Below are 3,191 nucleotides of genomic sequence, written 5' to 3' on the forward strand. Positions count from 1 at the left end.
AATTAATTAATTAAATAATATCATAATAATTATTACGATAAAAGTGTGCAAAACTTTAAAAAAGTATTCTTATATTTTTAATTTAATCTCACGATCAGCGAAAATGGTCGTGAGTTATAAAAGTTCCTCGTTTAGATCTAGCATCAGATTATTCAGTTCCTTTCGGCAACTGCAAATTTTATACAAAAAATTTCACCGGAAGAAATATTGACTGTTTTTAGCAATGATGGGTTGATCATTTTCAGATTTCTCGAATAAAAATAAAAATATTCGAGATTGCGATAGCTTAAAAATAGCGATAGATTCATAGCAGGCGTTGCGACATTTTATCGATTTTCTTCTCAACGCTTATTATAACGAAACTGGAGCTGTTCTAGGGGCTTCTTCAACAATCGATGATTTAAACGCGTGTTGATTTCAAACGTAATCAAGACGGGACCAAACGTAAGCTGCCATCTCGCTGTGTTCGCAAACTTAGTCATAACAAATCGAATAGTAACATGTACTTTGCCAGTGAATAATTAACAGTAAAGACTTTTTAATCGACCTTCCTAACTATAATTTTTTTTTAAATCGTCGTGACAATACGACCATTTTTGTCAATTAATTGTCAACCCGTTTAATTTAAGTAACTCGCAATTTAATTTATTGCGCAATAAATTTATTTAAATAGGATTATTCTTATATATATAAGCATCAAAATTACATCAATTTAGAAGGGCCGAAATTCATGGTGGAAACGTCTTGACAATCAATTGACCAAAAACAAAGATCGTATCACAATCATGTCACAATTAAAAAAAAAATTAGAGTCAGTAGTGTCGATTTAAAAATCTTTGCTGTTAGTCATAACGATTCCGAGAAGCCAATAGATCTATCGTTTCCGCTCGCTGTTGCCAGGGGTTCAAAGTTTCTGGTATATTTTTTGTTCATTTTGAATATAAAAAATCGTGGGACTTTCTTACGTCAGTCAATTATCAGTCAATTAATTGTCGTCAGTCATTATCTACTTTTGGTCGCGAACAGTATAAATCACAATAACTCTAAATGTAACTTTAAATGAATTCGATCCGGGACACTCGCCGTTCGGTCTACCTCTGTAAAATTCTAAACATGTAAATTTTTCTTTTTCCTTTTTGTATAGAATGGCGAAGCAGGGGAAGAAGTAGCACGTGGAAGTGTAAGCTACGAGAACACGTGACGGAAAGTTTAATAATTAAGGGTTGAATCCCACGGTTGTCGAGGAAGGAGCAAATCAAAAATGAAGTATGTGGAAGGTAACCAATCAAAACGTTTCTCCAAAAGATATCTTCTTTTCTTTTAATGACCGGGGCTGCATTCAGGATTGCGTTCTAACGCAGCCTAGGGAGTGCGCTATTCACTTATTGGTTAAGTGTGATTGGTTGGATCTAAAAGTAAGAACCAATCATATTCAATTGCTACTTTGCGCTAGGGTTAGCAGAGGTTCGGCAAAACGCAGCCGTTCTATATCCTAGAGTCCCTTTATAAAGCTATATCCACACAAACTTGCATAGGTGCATAACCATTTTCATAACAAAACGGATTGGTCTATTTCCTTATGCACATGCATATGGACCAATCAATTCTCTTATGCTTATGTTTATGCGCTATGCAAGTTTGTCTGAATTGACCTTAAAGCGGGGTGCACACACTTCTGCACAACGCATAATGCGTAAGCATAAGAAAATTGATTGGTCCATACACATGTGCATAAGGAAATAGATGATCACTTGAAATTGGATTTAACTTAAAATATGTAGAAATTTTTGGGACAACTTTAATATATCTTTTTTTAAATAAAAATAACATTTTATGTTAGGCAACCACAAAAAAGAATTGAATAAATAAATAGCTATTTTACGTCAAATTTCAAGAATGATTACTAAACTGCTTTCTTGTTCAGAATAAACTTTTATTTCTAATGTTACACCTCATGCATTTTGATATATGTATAAATTCAATTCTTAAAATGCTTTTCATATCTATTACATATAAACAGGATTTTATCCTTGAATTCTGATAAAAGTAATGGATATGCATGTGAAGTAGACTCTTTGCATTAATAATTTTTAATTGTATTTAAATTATACATGCTAGTAGAAAGTAGATTTGATATACGTGTATGAATTTATGCATTTTCTTTGCTACGTAGAATGCATGGAATTGTCGCTTTAGGAAATGTCATAATTAATTCATTATACATCAATGTTTTATGTGTTTTCTAACGTTCTAATAACACGTAGTTAACGAAGTTGAGAAAAAAATTGTTAAGAACTTACTTCATTTGCCTTGGGCATTTGCTTATTTGTAAATGCCATTTTTGATGCTTATGCGTATTTGCTTTTCCGCTGAATCTTGATCAGTCAAACTTAAACTCTTGCGTTTCTCTAATGGTATACTTCTGTGACATTCCAATACCTTTCAGATAATGGCATAGCTGCTGCGAATATATAACGTCATATAACGTCAAGCTGGATGCACAATGCTGGGCGATAGCAATAGCGATAGCGATAGCGAAAAATTTCCGATGAGTTGGAATTCTATATCTATTGTCTTGTAGCTAACCAATCAGCGTTCAGATTTTTTCTAAAACGCGCGTTTCCAGTTAATTTTATTAAAAATTAATGTTTTGAGTCTACCATGTATTTAGATTATATTTTAATGCTAATAGGCCTGTTCGTTTTCGCTGCACTTCTGAACTAATGCAATAAGTAAGATTGAAACAAATATATTTTCTTTTATTATAACTTATATTGTACTAGTTCGAGAAGTGCAGCAAAAACGAACAGGCCTATTGCTATCGCTATCGCTATCGCCTAGCATAGTGCAACGGCTATCAAGATGATGCGAGATATAATACGAATTATATTAATGATTTTAAAATACTTTTTTCGATATCAGTGATAAATAAAGTCATATTTATGCAAAAAAGTTGCATTCATAAAATGCGCTTGGTTAAATTATGTGTTTGAAATGTTTCTATGATAGATAGCATCTAAAAACGTATAAACAATGTGATATTATTAATATTGATTGTGCTCAAATTGAAAGCTTTGACACTGAAGATTAATTAATTGTTATGTAATGTATTTTTGTTAATTGTGATGTACTACTTTGCAATGTCATTATAATTCTTATTTATAATACATAATTTACATAAATAAAACTTT

The 3,191-nt window shown here is 31.9% G+C and overlaps 1 protein-coding gene across 1 annotated transcript in view; it reads right to left on the minus strand.

Moving 5' to 3' along the window:
• LOC112458806 (TD and POZ domain-containing protein 3-like) overlaps positions 1-2,428 on the minus strand; it is a 10,774-nt gene extending 8,346 nt beyond the window's left edge. The window contains exon 1 of the mRNA XM_025022613.1: positions 2,301-2,428. Within this exon, the coding sequence (XP_024878381.1) occupies positions 2,301-2,339 (39 nt within the window). The 5' untranslated portion in view covers positions 2,340-2,428. The remainder of the gene's footprint in view (positions 1-2,300) is intronic.
• Positions 2,429-3,191: the final 763 nt, after the last annotated feature.

The sequence above is a fragment of the Temnothorax curvispinosus genome, unplaced genomic scaffold, assembly GCF_003070985.1.
Source record: "Temnothorax curvispinosus isolate PA1 unplaced genomic scaffold, ASM307098v1 QBEX01009191.1, whole genome shotgun sequence".
Classification (NCBI taxonomy): domain Eukaryota; kingdom Metazoa; phylum Arthropoda; class Insecta; order Hymenoptera; family Formicidae; genus Temnothorax; species Temnothorax curvispinosus.